The sequence below is a fragment of the Lepus europaeus genome, chromosome X, assembly GCF_033115175.1.
Source record: "Lepus europaeus isolate LE1 chromosome X, mLepTim1.pri, whole genome shotgun sequence".
In the NCBI taxonomy this organism is placed as follows: domain Eukaryota; kingdom Metazoa; phylum Chordata; class Mammalia; order Lagomorpha; family Leporidae; genus Lepus; species Lepus europaeus.
In genome coordinates this window covers 134,477,507-134,503,887 of record NC_084850.1, presented here as the reverse complement: position 1 = coordinate 134,503,887, position 26,381 = coordinate 134,477,507, and the positions used below count along the sequence as shown (strand labels likewise).

At 42.6% G+C, this 26,381-nt stretch overlaps 1 protein-coding gene across 1 annotated transcript in view; it reads left to right on the top strand.

The window, feature by feature from the left end:
• GLRA2 (glycine receptor alpha 2) overlaps positions 1 to 26,381 on the top strand; it is a 542,545-nt gene that overhangs the window by 67,430 nt on the left and 448,734 nt on the right. The window contains exons 5-7 of the mRNA XM_062183520.1: positions 4,411 to 4,493; positions 8,581 to 8,718; positions 10,890 to 11,104. Coding sequence (XP_062039504.1) covers positions 4,411 to 4,493; positions 8,581 to 8,718; positions 10,890 to 11,104 — 436 coding nt within the window. The remainder of the gene's footprint in view (positions 1 to 4,410; positions 4,494 to 8,580; positions 8,719 to 10,889; positions 11,105 to 26,381) is intronic.

Here is a 26,381-nt window from a genome sequence, read left to right as displayed (position 1 = left end):
GACCAGGAGAAGCTCCTGGCTCTTGCCATCGGATCAGCGCGGTGCGCCGGCCACAGCGCACCAGCCGTGGCGGCCATTGGAGGGTGAACCAACGGCAAAAGGAAGACCTTTCTCTCTGTCTCTCTCTCTCACTGTCCACTCTGCCTGTCAAAAAAAAAAAAAAAAAGAGAGAGAGAAAGAGTCTCAGCTTTCTTGGATAAGGCATTGTAGTAGGGAGGGAAATAATATACAGACAAATATATTAAAATTAAAATATATTAAAATTAAAATATATTAAAATTAAAATTATTAAAATTAAAATATATTAAAATTAAAATATATTAAAATTAAAATATATTAAAAATTTTGAACAATATTTTGTTTAAAAACTGTAGAGGAGACTGAACCAGCTTAGGACGTCTAGACCTCTCGGGCATTTAAACCGTAAGTGAAGTATAAACTTAACAGCTGCTTTCATGAGTGAGGTCAACCGGAGAGTTGAAAAGGCAAGAAAAATGAGATGTTTCCGGCGCTTTGTTTCAGTCATTGTCTAAAATCAAAAGGATCGCTCAGACAGGGACCTTTCAGGAACTCGATTCCTTTCCATGTGCAAATAGGAGCAGTGCTGCCCGGGGTTGCACCTGCAGCAGCCAAGCCGACAGCTCACTGCCTTCAGCTGCGACGGCCTTCACGTTTCAGACAGTGTGGGGAAGAGGAGAGCGAGAATCCGGCAGCGTGTCGGTGAGAAGCCTGAGCGTCCAGGCATATTTAGAGGAAGACGCCATCTCCAATTAAAATACACAATGCTAGTGGTGGCACCACAAATTAGGTGGCGAGCCAGATCAAAGGAGATAAAAACTGGTCACATTTCAGTATGCCGTTGGACATAGCAGCTTTTTTTTGGTGTCATGTCTGCATCTCTACAAACCAATAACGAAGTTCATTTTGCCCACAAACTCATGTTTGTCGACACCCAAAAGAGGCTCTTTGAAAAACAATTGGAGTCGTAGTTATTTTTGAGGCTTCTTGACGGGAGAGCCCAAGGCTATTTCTAGGATGATGAAAAGAATGTAAATTTGGATCCGAATGAATGGATGGAGATGTAGAAAGTCCTTGCGTTGTGCTGTAACTTAATGTTCGTGTAGATTTACTATATTTAATGTTTACTGCAAATTTTGAGTTTCTGGCTGAGACGGGGTTCAGGGATAGTTTTATGCTTTGGGAGAATTTCTCTCAGATGGATTTTTCAATGCTGTTAATACTTTTGACCCCCAAGACTCTGGATCCTTGTAGGATCCTAAGATCTGCCACAAAAGCAGGAATAAGTGAATAAATGTGAAAGGTTCACTTTGCAGAAGAACCAAATTCAGCAAGGGTATGATTAGGAATAGTAACATTGGGTAATTTCTTATAGCAAATAAATACAGTTACAGAACACGTTGCATGTTTTTAAGCTGTATTTGTTACCACTACTATTACTTTATAATTTCTTTAAAATTTCTATAAACTGTCAAAGTTACAAAGCTCTCGATTTTGATTGGTATTCACTTAACTCATCCACACACAGTCTAATTATTTTCATATGATGAACATTTAACTTTTTTGAACTGTAAATTGATAAATTACATACATTGGTTGGGTACAAATCGATGTTATGATTTATGAATACAATGTGGAATAATTAAATCAAGCTAATTAACATATCTATCACCTCAGATGCTTCTTAGCTTGGTTTTTGGTGGTTAGAACATTTGAGATTTACTCTCCGCGAGTTTGAAATGTACACTACATTATTATTTTACTGTATTTCCCATGCTGTGCAACATATCTCAAAGAAAAACCGCTGGTTCTTTGTAATTGAGACTTTGTGGTCCTTTGCAAAATTATATACACTACTGAAGGTATAGATAAACATTTTGGTATAACGAAAATATTCCTCTTTAAAAAATAGAAATAAACAGATTATCATTATGGTAATAACCATTTTAAGCACATGGGTCCTTTTGAGGTTTTCTCTCCACGTACTATAGTGTCAAATGCATTTTTTTTTTTTTTTTGCCAGAGGTTTTCGCTTTGGTTCTTTCACTCTACTCTTATTTAAAGAGCCCATGGTATTGATCTCAATAAAATAGAATTTTCCAAGACATCTTAGTAGAGTCTTCATGCTGAGAAAATTATTTGTATGTTTATATCTCTATCTATCAAAGGATCATAAAATTAACAAGAATCACTTTCCTGTATAAAATGTGATTGTTAAGCCAGAGGTTTAGAACTCAAAACCATTTTTTTTCCTTTTGAAACATGGTATTTTTGGGTTTCCAGCTTAGCGCACCAAAGCTGGCAAATTTATTCAGCAATAAAGGTAACATTTGGCCTATTTATGATAAAACTGTAATAGTAACACGATTATAATGGCAAAAAAATTACTGAATAAACTAAAATTTTACTTTGAGCCATTGTCTAAAGAAAAAGACATTAAATTACATGAAGATCGGAAAGCTGATGAATAGTTTCCATGGACATTTTCAAATAATCTATACTCATTGACACAGATAAAGCAGAATGAAGAAGAAAGCAAAATACGAATCATCATCCCATCAACCATAAATACCTACTCTTAATATCACGATTTATAGTTATTTTTATTTATATTTATATATATTTATATATATTTTATTTATATTTATATTTATTTTATATATTATTATATTATATATATTATTTATATATATTATATTTTATATATTATTATATATTATTATTTTATATTTTATTTATATTTATATTTATTTCCATGATTAAAAATGTTTTTACATAACTGAGATCACACTGTACTGTTTTACATCTTGTTTTTTCAAAATGATTGTTGTATCTTAGCCATTTTTCAAGATTATCAGCCTGAATGCTTTGTAGAATCTCACTTCAAATCCCAACCCTTCCCCTTATTTAACATAAATGCACCATCAACTTTTTTGTTTTGTTTTTTCCTTGGATAGAATGTTAAAATGAAGCAGAGAAAGGAAGGAGAAGGGAAACAGGACAGGAGAGCAAGAATGAGCCTGACCGCACAACAGAGTTTAGGTAACAGTGCAAGAGTTAGGGGGGAGGGGAATGGGAGCATCCTTCAGACCTAAAATATATATTGAGGTACAATAAATAGAATTTGGAGCAGTGACCATTAGAATAATAGGGGTTCTAGTATTACAGTCAAATAGAAATAAAAAAGAACCTTATTCTATCTCTTCATAGGATTGATGAGAAAACAAATATTTAGCAAATTTAAGACTAAGGCAATTGCTGATCTTCAATCCTAATATTCTTTTTTTTTTAAAAAAAAAGAATTTATTTATTTATTTGAAAATCAGAGTTACAGAGAGAGGGGAGAAAAGGCAAAAGAGACCTTCCATCTGCTAGTTCACTCTTCAGATGGCCACAATGGCCACTGTTGGGCTAGGCTGAAACCAGGGGCCAGGAGCTTCATCCAGGTCTCTTACATAGGTAGCAGAGGCGCGAACAGTTGGGCCATCTTCCGCTGCTTCTCTCAGGGCATTAGCAGGGAACTGGATCAGAAGTGGAGCAGCCAGGACATGAACTGACACCCATATGAGAGACCCACACCGAAGATGGCAAGTGTATCTACTATGGCACAGCGCCAGCCCTGTCATTTGTGGTTCTTGAAGCAAAGCCCACTTATCCAAGCTATAACTCTGAAACAGTATAAACCGTATGTGTTTCGGACATCAGTGTAGTTAAGATGCCATTATTTTTCTTACACCATTTCCAGGGGTCTTTGTTCATTCTAGAATAAGCTTGAAACCAGTGCCTTTGGTGGGTAGACAAGGCAAAAAGGGAGAGTCAAAATCTGGGCAATTGAACGTAGAGAGAAAGGGATTCTGGTGAAATACTACAATATTTTAACAATTACTAATGACCAGTTTTCATTTCAAAAACAGAAAGCACTGTCCTGGCCGGCACCGTGGCTCAACAGGCTAATCCTCCGCCTTGTGGCGCCGGCACACCGGGTTCTAGTCCCGGTCGGGGCGCCGGTTCTGTCCCGGCTGCCCCTCTTCCGGGCCAGCTCTCTGCTGTGGCCCGGGAGGGCAGTGGAGGATGGCCCAGGTGCTTGGGCCCTGCACCCCATGGGAGACCAGGAGAAGCACCTGGCTCCTGCCATCGGATCAGCGCGGTGCGCCGGCCACAGCGCGCTACTGCGGCGGCCATTGGAGGGTGAACCAACGGCAAAAGGAAGACCTTTCTGTCTGTCTCTCTCTCACTGTCCACTCTGCCTGTCAAAAAAAAAAAAAAAACAGAAAGCACTGTCCTGAGAGCACAGATGGCATTATTTCAATTAATGTCACTTTGCTTAATATTTCTCAAGAATCAGACTTCATATATTTAACGCTGGATTTTAATTTTTTTTTCTTTGTTAAGACTCACCTTGACTTTATCCTGCCCCATGGACTTGAAGAACTTTCCAATGGACGTGCAGACGTGTACAATGCAGCTGGAGAGTTGTAAGTCACCGCTGTCTAAATGACTGCCTGCTTGCTTTCACCAGTGACCCGATTCTTCTAGTGTCATTAAAGATAAAAGACCTGTCAGACTCATTCTCTACCTATTTACCAACCCCCCCAGTGTCCTGATAGAAGGACAAGCAAACGTGTGAGTGTCTCATATGAGAAGCTCATTCTTAACAAAGGAAAACCTTTCAAAGGAAAATGCCAAATTACTTACCCTTCCTCAGAAACAAGCCAGATTTAGTACGCTTTTCTTTGAAATGAAAATGACTCCTGAAAAAACTAAGATTGTTAGTCATTTAACACTTAGAATGAATCACTCTCTAATCATCAAACTGCTTTTTTTTTTTTCCCATCTAAAGCCCATATAAACAGACTATTCCCCACCCCCACCCCCCCCAAGGAATTCTGGCAGGAAAAGATAGTTGCTTTGAGAACAAGACACAGGGGACTTAGAGGAGGCTGCCAGAAAAGGGGCACGAGATGGGATGGAATAAGACAGAATAAGATGCATATCCTGTCCCGGTTGCCCCTCTTCCAGGCCAGCTCTCTGCTGTGGCCAGGGAGTGCAGCGGAGGATGGCCCAAGTGCTTGGGCCCTGCACCCCATGGGAGACCAGGAGAAGCACCTGGCTCCTGCCATCGGATCAGCGCAGTGCGCCGGCTGCAGTGCGCCAGCCGCGGCGGCCATTGGAGGGTGAACCAACGGCAAAGGAAGACCTTTCTCTCTGTCTCTCTCTCTCACTGTCTATCTCTGCTGTGTCCCAGGAGGTGGCCATCTTGAGATGGCGGCTATCTTGGGTGTGAGACGGCGGCCATCTTGGGAGTGAGATGGTGGCCATCTTGGGAGTGAGACGGCGGCCATCTTGGGGGGTGAACCAACGGCAAAGGAAGACCTTTCTCTCTGTCTCTCTACTGTCCACTCTGCCTGTCAAAAAAAAAAAAAAAAAAGAATAAGATGCATATCCCTTAGATAGGCGGTGGATACACAAAGGCAGAGAGATGCCATCTACTTTGCGCCTTTTATGCACTAGCCCTGATGACGCTGAAACCTTCGGCACATGCCACACGTCTTTGATGCCTCCAAGGTAGTGTGATTTTCAGTTATTAAGAGACAGGATTGCATTTTATTTTTATTTTTCTATTTTTCGCTCTGTCAGTTACTGTGCTTGTAAAATGCAGAGACTAATAAGTGCTACTGACCCACAGGGATGTTAGGAGATGTAATGAGGCAGGGGCAAGGAAATACTTTTAACTTCTTGGTTTAGAAACACAGTAAGTGTAAAAAAAGACAGCACCGATCCTGTCCCAGTTGCCCCTCTTCCAGGCCAGCTCTCTGCTGTGGCCCGGGAGTGCAGTGGAGGATGGCCCAAGTGCTTGGGCCCTGCACCCCATGGGAGACCAGGAGAAGCACCTGGCTCCTGCCATCGGAACAGCGCGGTGCGCCGGCCGCAGCGGCCATTGGAGGGTGAACCAACGGCAAAAAGGAAGACCTTTCTCTCTGTCTCTCTCTCACTGTCCACTCTGCCTGTCAAAAAAAAAAAAAAAAAAAAAAAAACCAAAAAGACAACATCAAGTATTAGTTTAAAAGAGGCTGTCACAGGGTTTCTTTCTGATCATTTAAAATCACCGTAGATTGCCCTTGAAACTTCCTACAGGGATAAACAAAACAATGAAACATCTTTGTTTTAAGAAGTGTTCAGAGATAAAATGAGAATTTCTGATTTATAATCAGCTTTATGCATTCATTTTTTCCTATTGCCCCTTCTTTTGAGAAGCAAGTGGAGAAAAACATTTTCTTACATAACGACTCCTTTTTTTTGTCTTCTCTCACCTGCCTCGATGCAATACTTACATTCTTTGTAAGATAGCAGCCATGACTGTCAACTAAGGATCACCCAAAGCTTAAAAATTTTCGCCGCGGCTCAACAGGCTAATCCTCTGCCTTGCAGCGCCGGCACACCGGGTTCTAGTCCCGGTCAGGGCACCGATCCTGTCCCGGTTGCCCCTCTTCCAGGCCAGCTCTCTGCCGTGGCCAGGGAGTGCAGCGGAGGATGGCCCAAGTGCTTGGGCCCTGCACCCCATGGGAGACCAGGATAAGCACCTGGCTCCTGCCATCGGATCGGCGCGGTGCGCCGGCCGCAGCGCGCCTGCCGCGGCGGCCATTGGAGGAAAAAGGAAGACCTTACTCTCTGTCTCTCTCTCTCACTGTCCACTCTGCCTGTCAAAAAAAAAAAAATTTCAATTAGACAATATGATTGATCCTTGAAGGACCTAAAAATAATATTTAACAAACTGGTCATACGCTTACTACTAACACTGGATTTGAAGGGTGGGGACCGCCTTATTTTTCTACCCCAATATTACCTACTCCTTCCTCATCTCTTGACTTTACGTCTCTGTCTGCCCTGTGCTAGGACTGCAGTGAGCGTGAGGAGGAGTATCATTGTGGTGGCTATGGACACGCTCACTAGACAAAACAGGGAATGTCAGGTGATATTCAAGTACTTGTTGGAGATGCCAGGGATGTAATCACACAGAATTGTGGCAAAATATGTAGGGTTAGCCATTCTTTTTTTGGACCATCATCACTTGTTCAGGGTCCCCTGATTCCTTGTTTTTTTTTTTGTTTTTTTTTTTTTTTTTTTTTTCTTTTTTTGACAGGCAGAGTGGACAGTGAGAGAGAGACAGAGAGAAAGGTCTTCCTTTTGCCGTTGGTTCACCCTCCAATGGCCGCCGCGGTAGCGCGCTGCGGCCGGCGCACCGCGCTGATCCGATGGCAGGAGCCAGGTGCTTCTCCTGGTCTCCCATGGGGTGCAGGGCCCAAGCACCTGGGCCATCCTCCACTGCACTCCCTGGCCACAGCAGAGAGCTGGCCTGGAAGAGGGGCAACACGGGACAGGATCGGTGCCCCAACCGGGACTAGAACCCGGTGTGCCGGCGCCGCAAGGCGGAGGATTTGCCTAGTGAGCCGCGGCACCGGCCTGATTCCTTGTTTTCTGATTTTTCCTTTTTCTGTCCTGGGATTGAAAATGTGGTCAAAACAAGAGAAAAGTAGATTCCAATTAGATTTGTTATTGATTTCTGAGTAGCTCTGGTGAGTCACATCTTGCAGTAAACAAGAATAAGAACCTATAAACTTAATAAACATGCTCTGAGGTTATTGGCCTTCCAAGACCTCATATAATATCCTTTGTCCTCATCAATCTCGTTTTAAGAGTAACAATGTCACAAACAAAAGGGGAAAAATAGAAAAAATGATGCACAAAAGAAGAGGAGCCTCCATTTCTGGAGTAGAGAAAGAAGCCAGAATCACTGAACAGATAACGACCTAGTTAGCAGAAGTTTGGAGACTTAGCAGCTCACTTTGGTTTACCAAATGAATAATTATCTTACTTTGGATGGTTCAAGTTATATAATAATATGACCTTACATAATAAGGAATCTATTTTACTTCATATTAAAAGTTGTGACAAGTGGGCTCATTTAACAAGACACTGTCAAAAATGGATATTCTTGATTTGCATATTCTACAACTTCCCTTTAGGTTACCTGCCTATCGTCTTACCTACTTGCTAAACGAACTGAGAGTTGATCATAAGAATTTTAATATAAGATTACTGAAAGCAAAAACTTATAGGCCCTAAGAGTGGAGCCAAATTTGTAATGGGAATTCAATCTCACTTTTTAAAAAAAGAATGGTTTTCATTTGAAATACTAACAAGTGCACCATGAGTTGGACTGTCTTATTTGCTAGCCACATGCATAGCCCTTTCAAGGAAAGCCAATCTTCAAAGAATTTTTTGTTTGTTTACTTGTAGAGTTAGTGAATAAAGAAGAAGAAAATAGTTTATGGATTTCATTTTCTCACTACACAGAAAAAAAAAAAAATCACTCAGAAATAGCCTGATGTCTTCAATGTCTTTAGTTACCATGACATGTAGTCATTGTGATGATTCTAGCACTCTTAGTAAGAACACTGTTGAATTAACTGACAAGTTCCTAGTTTGTTTCTTTACATTTCTAGACTTTCAATCTTCCTTGAAAAGATACACTCAGTGTTTCACTATGTTTTTTATTAACAGTTGGGTACACGATGAATGACCTGATATTTGAGTGGCTAAGTGATGGCCCAGTGCAAGTTGCTGAAGGGTTGACCTTGCCACAGTTTATTTTGAAAGAAGAGAAGGAACTTGGCTACTGCACAAAGCACTACAACACCGGTAAGTTTTCTTCCAGCTGCTAAACCCACAGGGGCTCCGTTTGTAGCTCAGACGATACTTATTCAAATCACCGTTACAACTACATATTCACCAAAGCTCAAAACCCCCTTAACTGATAACATTCCTTCTCCTCGAATAGGTCAGTGAACACAGTAGATAATTTCTCCAAAACATAGAAGGAGAAAGAATGGGGAATCTTTTGCTGTTCTGTTGCTGACCATTTTGTTGTCAAAATGGTCAAAGGAATGTGTAGGAGATCTCATAAGTGTAGAAGAAATATATGAATTCTGGCCTGTTCCTGGCAACCACTCTTGACATTGTACCCTCAGGTCAATGTTCATCCTCTGCTTTAAGTGGAAGAGAGGGATAACACGGGTTTTTGAGAATCCAGAAATAGAGCTATTGTGCTCTCTGGTCCTGGACAGTAATAGGAGTTTGGATGAAGATCAGCTTGCAGGAATTCAGCTGGCTCTAAAGTCAAATGTTATCAGGAGTGCTGACAGACACATGAGCTAGGGGAGAATTCGAGGTGGTACCATGGAGAGGCAATCAAGACATGATGGTATGTCCAATGACTAGTCTGTGTCCCCTGCTGAGTACAATGACCCATGAACACTTGCTCCAGCAGCCAACAGTGACTTCCTATTAGGTAACTAAAACCTGATTCCAAGGTGTTCTTCCCGACCAAGCAGAATTCAATACTCTTATAATTTCTGTGAACTAAGCCAAATTTACCTTCTGGGGTTTCTAACCCCAAGCCAACTGAAGAAAAAAAAAAAAGAAATGGGAAGGATGAGGGATATTTATCTCTTAATAGTACAAGGGTACTTCAATGGGTTCACGGACAAATGAAACTACAAGATAAGTTATAATTGCTCAAGCAATTACGCAGAAGGCTAGGAGTTTATTATGGCTAAATATATAGCTACTGTAAGGTTTCTTTTTCTTGCAATTGATAATACAAAAATAGGTACACAGGCATTCATATAATTTAGGAGATACTTTTACTACTCAGGAAGGAATCGTTTCAGCTAAAATAATACATTGTGTATGTTATACATATGTATTACATATTATATGCCATGGGTTATAAATTGTGTGCTATATATTACATATTATGGCCACACAAAATTTAAAGTTTCTTTCCTCTGGTCAGTTTAGGTCAGTCTTATAAATTTTGAAGCTCAATCTAAAATACATAAGCTGCAACAAGCACCTATTTTACAAAATTAAATATGTCATATGGTATTTTTTAAGATTTACCTATTTATTTGAATGTCAGAGTTACACAGAGAGAATGAGGGCAGAGAAAGAGAGAGAGAGGTCTTCCATCCACTGGTTCACTCCCCAATTGGCCGCAACACCCGGAGCTGCGCCCGATCTGAAGCCAGGAGCTTCTCCCCAGTCTCCCACGTGGGTGCATGGGCCCAAGGGCTTGGGCCATCTTCTACTGCTTTCCCAGGCCGCAGCAGAGAGCTGGATTGGAAGTGGAGCAGCCGGGACTCGAACCAGTGCCCATATGGTATGCCGACACTGCAGGTGGCGGCTTTACCCACTGCACCACAGAGCAGGCCATGTCATGTGGTTTTGATACACTGATTCTTTTTTTTTTATTTTTTTTATTTTTGACAGGCAGAGTGGACAGTCAGAGAGAGAGAGAGACAGAGAGAAAGGTCTTCCTTTGCCGTTGGTTCACCCTCCAATGGCCGCCATGGCCGGCGCGCTGCGGCCAGTGCACCATGCTGATCCGAAGCCAGGATCCAGGTGCTTCTCCTGGTCTCCCATGGGGTGCAGGGCCCAAGCACTTGGGCCATCCTCCACTGCACTCCCTGGCCACAGCAGAGAGCTGGCCTGGAAGAGGGGCAACCGGGACAGGATCGGTGCCCCGACCGGGACTAGAACCCGGTGTGCCAGCACCTCAAGGCGGAGGATTAGCCTGTTGAGCCACGGCGCCGGCCGCCACTGATTCTTTAGATCATATATTCTCATGCTATTATTTCTATTACTGAGTGAGTTGCAGAATAATTGAATTGGTTGTTTTTGGATGAGCACTGTGAGCAATCTTTCCAACCCATAGAAAACACTCTTTTAAAAAAAGATAATAAAGTCGAATGCTGAGATGGGAAAGGCCAATTCGAATTGAACTTGAAACGATCTTTTTGTCCTTCCAGGAAAGTTTACTTGCATTGAGGTCAAGTTTCACCTGGAACGCCAGATGGGCTATTATCTGATTCAGATGTATATCCCCAGCCTGTTGATAGTCATTTTATCCTGGGTCTCCTTTTGGATAAACATGGATGCGGCCCCTGCCAGGGTCGCACTGGGCATCACCACAGTCTTAACGATGACCACCCAAAGTTCAGGTTCCAGGGCATCTCTGCCAAAGGTAAGAAACCTTCTTGCTTACCAACAAAATGACCTGAACCATTCACCAAAGGTATTTGTGCACTGCATAATTCCGTGAGGACACAAATGTTGGCCGTCCTTTGGTATGTTGGAGATGTGACAGCAATGAGAGAACAATAGACCTAAGTTGGAGAGGACTCCGAGGAAATGGGGGAACACTCAAAATGTGTTAGGGGAACGTGAAATCAGGATTGAGACAGGAGGAATAAACGGAGGCAGAAACGTGGCGTGTGATTTCTAAGAAGCCCTGGAGTGCCTTTGACCACAGCTGTGTATGAGCCAAGAGGCTTGCAAGAATTGGAGTGAGACTGGTGCAACGTATGCTATAATGTCAAGTAGTTATTGGTGAGGCTATTGTGATTCATGTGCTTCATAAAGCCATTTACGATAATAAAAGTTTGCATTGTTCCTGAAAATTTGTACAGAAAAGCTATATCAATGAGTGTATACAAGAATGTATAATATCAAGATGCAGCAAAGCAGATACGTGAATTTTTGCTATGCCTTAATTAAGGCATATTAGCCATTATGCTATCATTTTTAAGTAACATTGCTATCTAGAAAATTAATGATGGAATTATCCAAGTTGGTAAAAATTCCAGAAATTGTAGCAGGTTAACAGAAAAAAAGTGGAATGGACTTCAGGAACACACATTTTGTAGCATCTAAAATAATAGCTGCATAAGCTATTTTTATGAAGGATTCCCTTCAATTTTCCAAGCGCACGAGTTCAATTTAGCATTCAGCGTACACAGTCTCAAACTGATTGAGCAGTCTCTCGGAAATCCAGTTCCAGAAAATAATTGAGATGTAATCCCATATCCTTGCTGGCTTTGAGTTTATGTTCCGTTGAGCTGTTTTTGACATGATGAGAAATGTTGGATCCTGCTCCGCCTTATCTCCCATAGTTGGAAGATAACATATGGAAGAGGTCTGTGGCTGTGACACAGGTGGACTTGATACTGCAGACTTAGTTATACAACTTAGGAAGTCTTATGCTCCTAAAGATAAATATTAGGTTCTGTCTGCTCAGAGACAGAGGAATAGAGCTTCTGATACGTGTTTAACCTTCTGGAATAATAAGCAGTAGAATAAGCATGTGTCTTACTGCTATTGGAATGTCAAAAACATGAACAGCTTTTTTCAACTATGTAATCACTGATCAATTTACTTAATAGAAATTCTAGCCGGCGCCGTGGCTCAACAGGCTAATCCTCCGCCTTGCGGCGCCGGCACAACGGGTTCTAGTCCCGGTCGTGGCACCGATCCTGTCCCGGTTGCCCCTCTTCCAGGCCAGCTCTCTGCTATGGCCTGGGAGTGCAGTGGAGGATGGCCCAAGTCCTTGGGTCCTGCACCCCATGGGAGACCAGGAGAAGCACCTGGCTCCTGCCATCGGATCAGCGCGGTGCACCGGCTGCAGCGCGCCTACCGCGGCGGCCATTGGAGGGTGAACCAACGGCAAAAGGAAGACCTTTCTCTCTGTCTCTCTCTCTCTCTCTCTCTCTGTCCACTCTGCCTGTCAAAAAATAAAAATAAAAAATAAAAAAAAAAGAAATTCTAATCTACTCTGTACCTCTCCAAAATGAGTTAATTTACTTATTTTTCATTAGTGATCAGTTGTTGCCATCATTACATGCCATGCCCATAAACCTCAGGATGCACAAACATATACTTTACAATCTCATAGACAGCTAAACTACTGGTGAAAAATTGTTAGCAGGTAATGTCAAAACATAAGACATTTAGCCTCTAACCACACATCGCTATGAAAGGAGTAGTCATTTGTTTGCAAAAAAGGGAGTTTGAATTTTGTGTAAATTGGTTATGCATTCTATGAAGCTACTATGATTCTGCATCAATGGTAAAAACTAAATAAAATTGCTAAATAAATTGCCTCTACATAGGAAGATCACTCGTCAGTAGCCATCAGGAACCCAGATAAACCAAAAGAAGTTGTAATGTAAAATCATTTTATACTTAGCTCTGTACTCATGTTGGCTGTTCTTTTGCCTCTGGCAGGTTTATCTTCCTACATGTACTATTTTTTTTTATTAAACTTTTATTTAATGAATATAAATTTCCAAAGTACAGCTTATGGGTTACAATGGCTTCCCCCTCCCATAACTTCCCTCCTGCCCACAACCCTCCCCTTTCCCGCTCCCTCTCCCCTTCCAATCACATCATGATTCATTTTCAATTCTCTTTATATACAGAAGATCAGTTTAGTATATATTAGGTAATGATTTCAACAGTTTGCCCCATATAGCAACACAAAGTGAAAAAAAAAATACTGTTGGAGTACTAGTTATAGCATTAAATAAGAGTGTACAGCACATTAACGGCAGAGATCCTACATAATATTTTTTAAAAATTAATTAATTTTCTATGCCGTTTCCAATTTAACACCAGGTTTTTTTTTTTAACTGAAAAGTGATCCCTGTTAAACTACATGTACTATTATTAGGCTATTAGTAAACATGGTTGGCTCTCAACTGACCGTGAGGAGATGTGACTCATATGACAGTGAGAAACCAAAATGCTCTAAAAAGTGAGTTGTGCAAACTAAAGAATTGGCCATACACATATGTGGACACACGTGTACATATACTTTTTAATTTATAAACCACAATCTTTGACCACATGCTCCATTGTGCTGATCGCATAGTTGGCCCACAGCAAGTATGCATGCTCACTGGTCCTTAAAAATAAGGCATATTTGTCATGGAAAACACAGAAACTTTATTAATGTTAACCATCCAGTAAACAACTGTGTTAATAACTTGGTGTATTTCTGTCCAGTGTTTTTCTATGTGCATTTGTGGGCAAACCACTTAAATACACACATAACAAAATTTAATCATATTTTTATGCCATTTATATTATCCATTTCCCATGACATCAAAAACCTATTATGGGCCGGCGCCGTGGCTTAACAGGCTAATCCTCCACCTTGCAGCGCCGGCACACCGGGTTCTAGTCCCGGTTGGGGCTCCGGATTCTATCCTGGTTGCCCCTCTTCCAGGCCAGCTCTCTGCTATGGCCCGGGAAGGCAGTGGAGGATGGCCCAAGTGCTTGGGCCCTGCACCCGCATGGGAGACCAGGAGAAGCACCTGGCTCCTGGCTTTGGATCAGCAAGATGCGCCGGCCGCAGCGGCCATTGGAGGGTGAACCAACGGCAAAAAGGAAGACCTTTCTCTCTGTCTCTCTCTCTCTATCCACTCTGCCTGTCAAAAAAAAAAAAAAAAAAAAAAAAAAAGAAAAGAAAAAAAAACCTATTATGAACATAATGTTAATGACTTAATAGTCTATGATGCATTTTTTTCTTTTCTCTTTTTTTATTTCTTAAATAAAGATTTTGACTAGTAGGACAAAGATTTGTTTTTTTTTTTTTTTTGCCCCTCTCCTTGTTGACTTTAGCATTTCTGAAGGCTGAGTGTGAAGGGGAGTAAGGAAGAAAGTTACACGTGACTTACTATGATGTTCTAACTCCTGGTGCCTTCTCTAATGGCAAGCCTCCAAATACTGGCTTTCTTGTACGTTTAACCTGAGTTCTTTGGCGTTTTGGAGCATCTCACATACTATGTCATTTCTGGATGAATGAATGATGTACATTCTGATGGATGTCGTTTAAATTCCTCTTGATTGTTCCTCCCTAGCGGCATATCCCATACAAGTTCCCTTACTCAAGAAGAAATAGTAAAAAAATACATGGCCTCTTGGTTAACATGTTTAAGGTACTTCCATGTGGCCATCTTCTACACCATTTATTTGGGCCACTAACAACACATGCCTTATTGACTTGCTAAATGGTAGATATGAATCTGCTAACTCTGCTGCTTTCAACCTACCATTTCGGGCACTCCAGCTCACTTACTACCTTTAGGAACAGGAATTGGCGCCCTTGTTTTCATACTAAACCCCAACTACCGAGGACACACAGGAGTATCTCCTAACAATTTATTTACTTTGTAACCTGGGGGCTATTTGTCGAAATTTCAGCAGCTCGGCAAATAGACGGCATGTGGCCAGTAGTCTCTTCTCTTACAGGAGAGACTTTATAAGACTGGGCAGAATGGCCCAGCAACGTCAACAGCCATAAATTCCACTGTTAAACGAATTATTTTCGAATATCTATTTGTCTGTGATAATGCAGAATATTGGGTGTAATGGTTTCCAGACGATCGTTATTCCTAGAAAGTCCTGCAAAATGCATGTATATTTGCAGAATATCGCTTTAGTGTAGGCTCTGGTGGACATTGAGTCAACAAGACTATTCCATTCCCACACTCTTAGAATCATTCTTAATTTTAGACTTCATGAAAGAAAGGACTTTATCAGTGTTGTCTGTTTGCATGCCAATGACTGAGCACGACACCTGGTTCATAGTAGGTACTCAGTAAAGAGTTGGTTAATGAATGAATGGCATTAAAATATGTATATTCAAGTGGAATTCCTAGTATAATTGGCAATTCATTCATGCATTCACTTATTAAACTAACACTGAAATTTCTTTTATCTGTGCCATCCATTGTGCTGGGGATCAAAGATAAGTAACAGACCCTACACTCAGGGACTTAATCTGTTAGTCAAAGAGAGTGATTATTAAGCAATGTTCATTTTTTAAAAGATTTAGTTATTTGAAAGTCAGAGATACAGAGAGAGTGAGGGAAGAAGGGGAGGGGGCGAGGGCAAGGGTGAGAGCGAAAGCAAGAGAGAGAGAGAGAGAGAGAATCTTCTATCCCCTGGTTCACTCCCCAAGTGAACAGGCAGGGCTGAGCCAGGGCAAAGCCAGGAGCCAAGAGATTCATCCAGGTATCCCACCAAACCGGCTCCCATATGGAATGCCGGTGTTCTAGGCAACCCACTATGCCACAATGCTGGCCCCAACAATGTGGGAGGAAGTAGAGGTCAGTTCAGTTAATAAGGACCTTCTATTCATAATATCTGGGCGACACTTAGAAGGTTTTCTGGGAGATGGCCGGCGCCGTGGCTCAACAGGCTAATCCTCCGCCTTGCGGCGCCGGCACACCGGGTTCTAGTCCCGGTCAGTGCACCGATCCTGTCCCGGTTGCCCCTCTTCCAGGCCAGCTCTCTGCTGTGGCTAGGGAGTGCAGTGGAGGATGGCCCAAGTGTTTGGGCTCTGCACCCCATGGGAGACCAGGATAAGCACCTGGCTCCTGCCATCGGAACAGCGCGGTGCGCCGGCCGCAGCGCGCTACCGCGGCGGCCATTGGAGGGTGAACCAACGGCAAAAGGAAGACCTTTCTCTCTGTCTCTCTCTCACTGTCCACTCTGCCTGTCAAAAATTAAAAAAAAAAAAAAAAAAAAAGAAGGTTTTCTGGGAGACCATCTGGGCAGGTTTCCAACACGCTTCTTGACGTTTAAGCACATTTCAAGTGAGAAACTAGTGTTTATTGATTCCAAGTTCATTTAGCTTTCCTGACAACCAGAGCTTTTTAGTTTTTTTTTTTTTTGTTTGGTTGCTAAACATTCAATCCCTTCCCCAAATACAGAAAAATCGAATACCAGCATGGTATCTGTTCCATAGGTATCTTCCCATTTGAAACTTATGGGAATCTTTGTTTTTTTTTTTTTTTAAATAAACATATCTACCAAGCTCTGCAAGCTATTCTGCTGGCACTATTCTAACCGTTGGGAGCATGAGCCCCACCCCCACCCCCCGAGTGGCACACCAGAAGCATTCTCTCTAGCCATTGTTAACAGAGATGCCCTATTTCCTACGTAAGGAAATTTCCCCCCTTACTTGTGAACCATCTGGTCAACTAAGACCAACTGGACCATTTCAAGCAGCTGCCAAACCCACAGGCATGGAATTTTAAAAAGAGGCTATAGCCCTGCCACATTTGGTCTTGCTTTGTTCCCCGACAGAACGCTTCCAACATGAGACTGCAGTGAGAGAAACTATGAGAGCGATAAAGGCTGAACTCTGTAAGAGGTTTGAAATAAGGATGTGTTTGGGTTCTCCGCTTTAGCTCTAAGACATAAAGATGATTGCTCCTTGAATCAGATATATCTTCGGCTAATCGGAATGACTTTCCGAGGTCAGACTGGTATTTATGAGAAGGGATGGGAACCATTGTGTTTTGTACGTAATCAGGATTTTATGAAGTTCTTGGATAAAGATTGAACCCGGTTGCCCCTCCTCCAGGCCAGCTCTCTGCTGTGGCTAGGGAGTGCAGTGGAGGATGGCCCAAGTGCTTGGGCCCTGCACCCCATGGGAGACCAGGAGAAGCACCTGGCTCCTGCCATCGGATCAGCGCGGTGCGCCGGCCACAGCGCGCCTACCGCGGCGGCCATTGGAGGGTGAACCAACGGCTAAAGGAAGACCTTTCTCTCTGTCTCTCTCTCTCACTGTCCACTCTGCCTGTCAAAAAAAAAAAAAAAAAAGATTGAAAACTAAAAGAGCCAAGCTTTGGCAAATTGATCTGTGGGCCTGCTTACATCGGCCAGATGTCTGCATGAGTGGGAGACTCCATAAACTTTCCCTGATGACATTTCCCAAGCTACAGCAAATTCAAGAGTCATTGATGGATATATTGAGTGTATGATCAAAATATGCAAAGAAATGACCTGTGTGAGTCTCTTGGGACAGAGTTGGCGCACAACTGGCATTGTAAGAATGTTGTTGGCAACCTTTGCGATGAGGCTTGACAGTTGGAGAAGCTACCCAGGCTGTGCTTCTGCTCAGGTCCTGGTGAGGCTCAGAAGTCTCTGGGGCATAGCATGTTGAGGATCAGGATGACTCTGAACTCTTCTCTTCCCATTTCCCTAAATTGGGTAACTCTGGATCACACAGCCTAAATGGCTTCAAGTCTCATAAACACCAGAAATTTTGGGGGAAAATGAACACCTGTCAAGCATACAACATAGCATGTGGCCCTGGGTCCTGTGCTCAAGATCCGGACAAGCAGCAGCAGAACTTCTACCCTTAATAAGACTGATAAATACATAAAATAGATTATAACTCAATAAGCGCAAGAGGTAGACTTTTCTTTTTCAGAAATGGCTGTAACAAGTTTTTTTCCCCAAAATTGTGCTTAAAAACCCCTCTACCACCAGCCTCTTCGGGTGTTGCCTCTCTTGGAGTCTCCCTCCGGGCCGCTCTGCCAGGATGTCTCTGACTTGAATCAATCTTTTCTCTCTGCTAAAAAAAAAAAAATAGCTGTAATACTTCCTGTCCATGTATACAAACCTTTGTTTTTTTTTTTTTTATTTTATTTTATTTTATTTTTTTGACAGGCAGAGTGGACAGTGAGAGAGAGAGACAGAGAGAAAGGTCTTCCTTTAGCCGTTGGTTCACCCTCCAATGGCCGCCGCGGTAGCGCGCTGCGGCCGGCGCACCGCGCTGTTCCGATGGCAGGAGCCAGGTGCTTCTCCTGGTCTCCCATGGGGTGCAGGACCCAAGCACTTGGGCCATCCTCCACTGCACTCCCTGGCCATAGCAGAGAGCTGGCCTGGAAGAGGGGCAACCGGGACAGGATCGCTGCCCCGACTGGGACTAGAACCCGGTGTGCCGGCGCCGCAAAGCGGAGGATTAGCCTGTTGAGCCACGGCGCCGGCCCAGGCTAGCTCTTTGATGAGAGACACATGACCTAGTTATTGCAATCACTAAGGTGACAGCCACCTAACCACCACACAGGTGAGTATAATAACTGCCAATGGACTGCAAAAAAACATGAGTGAGCCTAGCCCACAAGACACAGAACAGAGATGATCTAACCCAGCTGAGCCTAGCTCAAACAGTTGGCCCATGGAACTACGAACAAATGAAAGGATCGTCTTTTAAGTCATTAAATCTTTGGGTGGTGTGTTGCACAGCAAAATTTAACTGATACAGGTAGTGATGGAATTGGGTACAGAGGGCTACAGCTGCCCAAAAAAAGGATTCTTGGCACAGTCTGGAACTTCCTGGAAGAAGGGACATTATGGGCACTTGAACTAAATGAAAACAGAAAAATTTCCCACCACCACTGTGTTTTTGAAGAAATGACCAATATTAACTTTGATTTCTATGGATCAAGTCAACAATACTCTTTACATTTAGTCTAGGGGTACTTTTTCTCCCTAATTTTCAAACTGCCCTTAAAACCCCACCTCTTGATTCGCATTTCTCTGATTGCTAGTGATCTTGAACATTTTTTCATGTGTCTGTTGGCCATTTGGATTTCCTCTTTCGAAAAATGTCTATTGAGGTCCTTGGCCCATCTCTTCAGTGGGTTGTTTGTTTTGATGTTGTGGAGTTTCTTGATTTCTTTGTAGATTCTGGTTATCAACCCTTTATCTGTTGCATAGTTTGTAAATATTTTTTCCCATTCTGTCAGTTGCCTCTTCACTTTCCTGTTTCTTTTGAAGTACAGAAACTTCTCAATTTGATGCAATCCCAAATGTTAATTTTGGTTTTGACTGCCTGTGCTCCTGGGGTCTTTTCCAAGAAGTCTTTGCCTGTACCTATATCTTGCAGGGTTTCTCCAATGCTCTCTAATAATTTGATGGTTTCGGGTCGTAGATTTAAGTCTTTAATCCATGTTGAGTGAATTTTTGTGTAAGGTGAAAGGTAGGGGTCTTGCTTCAGGCTTCTGCACGTGGAAATCCAATTTTCCCAGCACCATTTATTGAATAGACTGTCCTTACTCCAGGGATTAGTTTTGGATCTTTGATCAAATATAAGTTGTCTGTAGATGTTTGGATTGATTTCTGGTGTTTCTATTCTGAGGAATCTCCAGACTGACTTCCATAGTGGCTTAACCAGTTTGCATTCCCGCCAACAGTGGGTTAGTGTCCCTTTTTCCCCACATCCTCTCCAGCACCTGTTTCCCTAAGTTTGACTATGAACTCCAGGAAGGCAAGGATCTTTATCTTGCTCCCTACAACAGCACCTAGACCATAATACATGTTCAATATTATTATTGATTAATTAATTATTATTGATTAATATTGATTAAATAAATGAACATATACATTTCTGGAGTCTAGTCTTTGAGCATCATCAATCTAACCTTTCTTCGGGATATGGGACAAATAAAAGGGAATCCACCTAGCCAGCAGCCAGGATTTCTTAACTGGCTATTCTTTCACCTCAGCGATTCCTGGCTGCATAGAGTATATTATTCTAATACAATAACATCCTAAATAACATCCTTATAAAGTTTCACTTTTCTGTCTGATAGTATCAAGTAGTGCTATATTCAATTTTCTTTGATAGATATTTCTTATAGAGTAATCTAACCAAAGAAGCAATAATAAAATACTAGTTTAGGTAAGAATGTAGGTAGGTTATTTTTATCTCAGCTTTGCTTCCTCAGCACTGTCACAACTCATTTCTCAGTGTGCTGACACAGCGTTCGATGTCCCTGCTCACTTTTCCAATGTTTGAATGCAGGATTATTCTTTGAATTCTGATAAAGGTATTCAGAGGTTTCCTCATCCAGCAACTCAAGGCCAAAAGTGCAGCCCCATATATGTCCATGAGAGCCCAAATGCTCAACAATTAGCACCCTTTTCTTTAGCAAAAAAAAAAAAAAAAAAGGTGGGTTTTTATTTTCCTCTGATTTTAAAATGCTATTAAAGACTGGCTATGCATTTGAACCTAAGAATTTCAGTGGACTTTTTCTAGAATTTGAGACCATAAATGCCAATGAAGCACACCATATGTCTAAAGCAAACCACTTCCCATCCATCACCAAAAATGGTGGGGGAACTCCAGGTTGCTTTCCAAAACTGACTATGCCTTAAGGAAACTGGAATATCAAAGTATTTCCCACACCACATATCGTCTCATAAAGCTTTAAACTCAATAACCCTGTTGGAGATGATGATAGTAATGTACTTTCCACTTATCAAGATCCACTTGAAGTGGATATCACTTCTTACACAGAGTCCTTAGGTATTGCTACCCAAGGAAGATGGCTTCTCCCTCTGCCTTGTCTCCCTTGCACTTTGTGTCTGATCTATATCATGACATCTTGACTTGTATCTTTGGGATCAAGGCTCCTGTGTACGTGCTCTAACAAAATGTAAATTCCCTGCACAGAAGGCCATATTTGGTTCCACTCTACGTGACCCATGTAACTTACATAGAGGAGGCCCTTAGTAGTGATTGCTAAAGTACTATAAGGGGATAGAGTTCTGATGCTCTGTGATCAGAGTCAGAATTATGTGGGGAACTTAACTAGCTATCTAACTAGCTTTCCTAGACACCACCACAAGCAAGTTAAATCAGACATCTGGTAATTGGGTCCAGGATTCAGCATCCTGATTCTAACATATAGCCAGGGCTAAGAGCTGTGGCTCTAAATGTTGTCATTGTCTGGGGGGAAAATGTTTTCACTGTGTTTACCACATGCCAGGATATATATTTATTGAAATTTCACTGAACACTAAGAAGTAGCTACCATCATTATGTGCAGTTTGTAGATGAGGATACCAAGGCACGGATGAGTTAAGTCACTTGCTCAAGATCTTACAGGGCTAGACCTCGAACTAGAGAAGGAATTTGAACTCAAGCCGTCTGTCTCTGGGTCGGTAGGATTGATCATTATGTCACACCTTCTTTCCCAGTTAGCAATTATCAGCTCTCTGTGCTAGACTTTTTGTGTCGATGGTCATCTCAAATACAGGATGCACTATTTTACATTATATATAATATTAATTATATGTAATAATATTATATATTATATATAATTATATATATAATATATAATTATATATATAATTCATAGGTAGGGAAACCAAAATGCAAAGAGGTTAAGCAATTTGCCCAGTTGTGTTTCTATAAGAACCAAGATTCAAACCACTAATCAATTCAAATTCTCTCAAAGAAAGGATGTTCAGTTTCCTTACATTGTCCACACTATGTTAGGTATAGATAAAAAACTCTTGACTAGAAAATATTTTCTGGGTCCTGAAGTTCCTGTTTCGGCTATTAATTGTGCATTCACTGCATATTAGATGCTGTTGATGTCTATGTTGGCCATTTTAATGAAGAGGCAGTGCTTGCCTGATTGCCCTTGCTCTTTCATACTGAGAATACTTGGCCGGCGCCGCGGCTCACTGGGCTAATCCTCCGCCTTGCGGCGCCGGCACACCGGGTTCTAGTCCCGGTCGGGGCACCGATCCTGTCCCGGTTGCCCCTCTTCCAGGCCAGCTCTCTGCTGTGGCCAGGGAGTGCAGTGGAGGATGGCCCAAGTGCTTGGGCCCTGCACCCCATGGGAGACCAGGAGAAGCACCTGGCTCCTGCCATCGGATCAGCACGGTGCGCCGGCCACAGCAGCCATTGGAGGGTGAACCAACGGCAAAAGGAAGACCTTTCTCTCTGTCTCTCTCTCTCACTGTCCACTCTGCCTGTCAAAAATAAAAAATAAATAAAAAAACCAAAACAACATACTGAGAATACTTTGCAATGGCTCCTCAGGCATTGAGGACACACTCTGCATCTGTTGACAAACACGTTCCTCCCTGAAGGATTTTAACTTAACCAGGTTTGCTGTTTATCATCTCTATCGGTTGCAGATACTAGAACCATCATTTCCATCAATTTATAGCACAGGTAATTTACATTGGTTTAGTCCAACCAGGTAAAAGACACTATTATTTAGTGTCAACTATAGGTTGAAGGAAAGCAGATTAAATGATGATCAACAACATGGTTAAACAGAATATGAATAGAGTTAAAAGAAAAAAAGTTAAAGAATATGCGCTGCATGATTTTATGCTCATCAAGTTTAAGAAAGTAGGCAAAATTAATCTTGAGTTCTCAAACCAGAACCAAATTTAGGAAATAAGGAGGGTAGTGATTGGGTGGGATCATAACAGGTTGGGCTTTGGAAGGCAAGTCCTGTTCTATGTCTTGACCTGTGTGGTAGTTGTCTAAGTGTATTCATTTTGCAGTGGTTCCTTGAACTATACAGTTGTGGTCTGAGTACTTCTTAATATTTACTTTTTCAATATATCAATAATAAAGAGGCTAATGAAAACAGACTACATCAATAATGAATAGAAATAGAGAACATTTACACATGTTAGGTAGATTCTGCTTCCTCTTTTTGCAGAGCAAAATAATCAAAGTTCATATTTATTGACTAGGTGCAAGGCTTGTTTCTGTGGGTTTTTTTTATATTATTCAATCCACTTGACCCTACGAGATCGATATTGTCCGTTTCATTTTCTAGAAAAGTAAAATTGAGTCTAAAGGTTTTACAATTAATGAGAGCCAAAGTCAGAATTCATACTCTATTGGACCCTAAACCCTAGTCTTCTTTTCATACTATACTCATCTTCCCATTTTAGGGGTCACCGATGTTTCTTTGTTCTTTGAAACAAATGGCCGGCGCCCGCGGCTCAGTAGGTTAATCCTCCGCCTTGCGGCGCCGGCACACCGGGTTCTAGTCCCGGTCGGGGCACCGATCCTGTCCCGGTTGCCCCTCTTCCAGGCCAGCTCTCTGCTGTGGCCAGGGAGTGCAGTGGAGGATGGCCCAAGTGCTTGGGCCCTGCACCCCATGGGAGACCAGGAGAAGCACCTGGCTCCTGCCATCGGAACAGCGCAGTGCGCCGGCCGCAGCGCGCTACCGCGGCGGCCATTAGAGGGTGAACCAACGGCAAAAGGAAGACCTTTCTCTCTGTCTCTCTCTCTCACTGTCCACTCTGCCTGTCAAAAATTAAAAAAAAAAATTAAAAAAAAAAAAGAAAAAATGTCCTTCATGCCTGTTGCAGTGTGTTTTAAGGACTGATTACTGGGATCGAAAGGATTCAGGAACCTAGAGATCACTTCCCTATGAAACGATGGCTCACAAGTTTGAGTAACGGTGAATCCTCCACCCAGTTCTGAATTCCCACAGTTCCAGCCTTTAGCTTTCCACTGCTGTGTCCTGCTCATTGCCTGGACAACACTTTCTTCTGGGAAGGGAGATTAACAATCTTCTGTCCCTGGAGAGAATCTGGGTACAAGATATTTAGTAGAAATTGGCACCTCATAATGTTTCTTGCCCCATGCAACCTTAACAAGAAGAGCCCTTAGAAGATAATTAACATTTTTAAATTGGCTCATAAGGAAAACCACTCCTCTTACCAATATATTTTAATCTCCAACCATATGCATTCTTTTTTTTTTTAACAGGCAGAGTGGACAGTGAGAGAGAGAGACAGAGAGAAAGGTCTTCCTTTGCCGTTGGTTCACCCTCCAATGGCCGCCGCGGTAGGCGCACTGCGGCCGGCGCACCGCGCTGTTCTGATGGCAGGAGCCAGGTGCTTCTCCTGGTCTCCCATGGGGTGCAGAGCCCAAGGACTTGGGCCATCCTCCACTGCACTCCCTGGCCACAGCAGAGAGCTGGCCTGGAAGAGGGGCAACCAGGACAGGATCGGTGCCCCGACCGGGACTAGAACCCGGTGTGCCGGCGCCGCAAGGCGGAGGATCAGCCTGTTGAGCCACGGCGCCGGCGGCGTAACTATTTATGTGAAGACAAGGATTACTGGTCACTTATTCAGTTAGTTCAATATTCACATTACATCCTGGATTCTGAGATGTATTTGTTCATATGTTCACACCTCTGAGTTTGGGTTACATCTTAAAATTAAGGACAAATTCATTTCATTAGAAATGCTTTTCTTAGTGGTGTACAAAAGAGTGGAGCATCTTACAATCATTAGAATTTTTTTTCTTTTTATCTAAGGCAAATGAATTTCTTGTATTTCATTTATACAGATTTGGGAACACAGCGATACTTCCCACCTTACCCTCCCTCCTGCCCATGATCCTACCTTCCTCCTCCTTCCTCTCTTATTTCCTCTCTTAATTTTTACAAAGATTTATTCTCAGTTTACTTCCTACTCATAAGATTAACCCCATTCTAAGTAAAGAATGAAGAAAAAACACAGTTCCTCAACAGTAGAGACAAGAGCCGTAAACAATCACCAAATCTCAAAATGTCAATTTCAGCCCTATACATTAAATATTTTTTTATATTCTATTAGTTACTACAGATCAGGGAAAACATATGGTATTTGGTTTTTTGTTTTGTTTTGTTTTGTTTTTAATTCACAGGCTTTTCTTGGGGTTCCGCTCCCGGGCAAGGTTCCACGGCCCCAACAGAGCAACAGAGCGGGGGCCGGGGAAGTCGCACGTCAGAGATTGGGAGGGCTCCTTTTATAGATTCAGGGCGTGGGGGTTAAAGGTTGAGGCGGGTCTGATCCTCACTGGTTGACCTTTAGGCACCCGCGGGGACCTTGACAAGGACTTTTCTTCCCCTCAAGTACAGGTAGGGACTTCTCCATTCCCGGAAGTGTAGGCCTTCCCTCCTTGCGGATCCCAAATTTTGATGATAGGAAAGGGGGCGACAATGAGTCTCCCTGGCTACTTCCTGCTGACTGGGGACGTCGTCTACAGGGCCCGCTGGGGGTATCTTGGGGCTCCGCAGGGACAGGCATGTATGGATGGAGAAGCATCTGGTTGACTGCCTGGTTGCTGAAGGCCTTGGTTCCTTCCATGATCACCTGCTGTAAACACTTAAACAGACACTGTAGTATACAAGTCAGGGTGAGAATAGCCACTGATGATCCTAAGAGTGGCATTAACCAGGTAATGAAAGGATTTCATAGAGGAGAGGAAATGAGGGGGGGGTCTCTGGACCCTTGTGAGGATTGTTTGATGGACGTGGTTTGAATCTGATCCCAGCCAAGACCGGGAGAAAGGCCACTCAACGTCTGCAGGTAGAGGGGTTTGTAGAGAAATTCTGAATAATCATACAAATTAGGTGGAGGAGAGGACCATCAGTACATACAGGTTGGGAGTAGAGCCATTGCTGGTAGAGTAGAGGCTATGATTACAAAGGAATGAGGCCCAAGTTGGCTAGACAGGGCCTAGAACAAAGGACAGAGTCATTATTAGAGGACCCAAGAAACATGCTGTCTCAGCCACAACTAAATTCTCTGATTGAGAGACAAATAGAAACTGACAGAAGGGGCTTGATAATAACCTGGTGGGCTTTTGGCCTTGTAAGTCAAAGAGGCCCAGATCTGTCTGTCTCTTCACATGGGGTACATCTTAAGGGAGGTGTGAACCTTCTTGGGGGAGGCACCCTGTTGACTTCCATTACCTAGCTGGCCTGGGAGGAGAGCTGGCCAGGTAAAGGCAGGGGGCATCTCTAACAGGAAATGTACAGTTCTGTCTGCAGTGTTGCTGACCCTACTTGGCCATCCATTCAGCAGCAGTGGTCACCTTGGAAGCTGGGCTGAGTGAAGGGCTT